This window comes from Buceros rhinoceros, unplaced genomic scaffold, assembly GCF_000710305.1.
Source record: "Buceros rhinoceros silvestris isolate BGI_N320 unplaced genomic scaffold, ASM71030v1 scaffold13939, whole genome shotgun sequence".
NCBI lineage: Eukaryota > Metazoa > Chordata > Aves > Bucerotiformes > Bucerotidae > Buceros > Buceros rhinoceros.
Window position 1 is genome coordinate 329 of NW_010429832.1, and position 685 is coordinate 1,013.

General features: G+C 55.5%; 1 protein-coding gene across 1 annotated transcript in view; it reads right to left on the reverse strand.

The window, feature by feature from the left end:
• Positions 1-408: 408 nt before the first annotated feature.
• LOC104499325 (guanylate-binding protein 7-like) overlaps positions 409-685 on the reverse strand; it is a gene marked incomplete at its 3' end in the record, with an annotated part of 1,666 nt that continues 1,389 nt past the window's right edge. The window contains exon 3 of the mRNA XM_010142815.1: positions 409-632. Within this exon, the coding sequence (XP_010141117.1) occupies positions 409-632 (224 nt within the window). The remainder of the gene's footprint in view (positions 633-685) is intronic.

Below are 685 nucleotides of genomic sequence, written 5' to 3' on the forward strand. Positions count from 1 at the left end.
CATCCTGTGACCCCAGAAACCAAGGACTGAGGCAACCGGGATGGACTTGAAAGCAGTGAAACGAAGAACACGAGATTTGCTGAGACAAAGGAATTGAGTAGAACTTTTGATCAAAGAACAACGAAGAACTGAGGATCTGTGGAAAACACCAAGGACTTTACCCGGTGACATCATGTTAGACAAGAAAACTCGACAGACTCAGAGCGTGCGCTGTGTCCTTTGCCACTCACGGAGGGGATGGCTCAGCTCTGAGTTGTCAAATAAAGCAAACCCAGAGTCACCCACGAGATTGATTAAATCCTTTAACAGTGAGGGGACACTGAGCAAGTTCCCCGGGCTTGGGCTGTGGCTGAGCAGCACCCAGAGGCTGCTGGGGGCAGGGCTGGGCGTCTCCAGCAGTGCAGCAGCCTTCCCTTACCGGCTCGTAACCTCAGCGCGTTCTCCAGGTATTGGTCCTCCGAGATTTCCTTCCCATCCACCTCCAGCTGCAGCGTGAAGTCCCGCACGGCCCAGACAAAGGTCGGGAAGAAGCTGACAAATTTGTGGCAATCCTCCACTTCCTCTTCACTCTGCCTGGGTGTCGCCTTCAACGTGACACGCTCGGACAGCTTCGTCACGTAGCTGGGAGCTGGCTAAGGAAAGGGGGAGCTCGGCTCTGGCTGCAGGGACACCCCCCGCCTGCGGC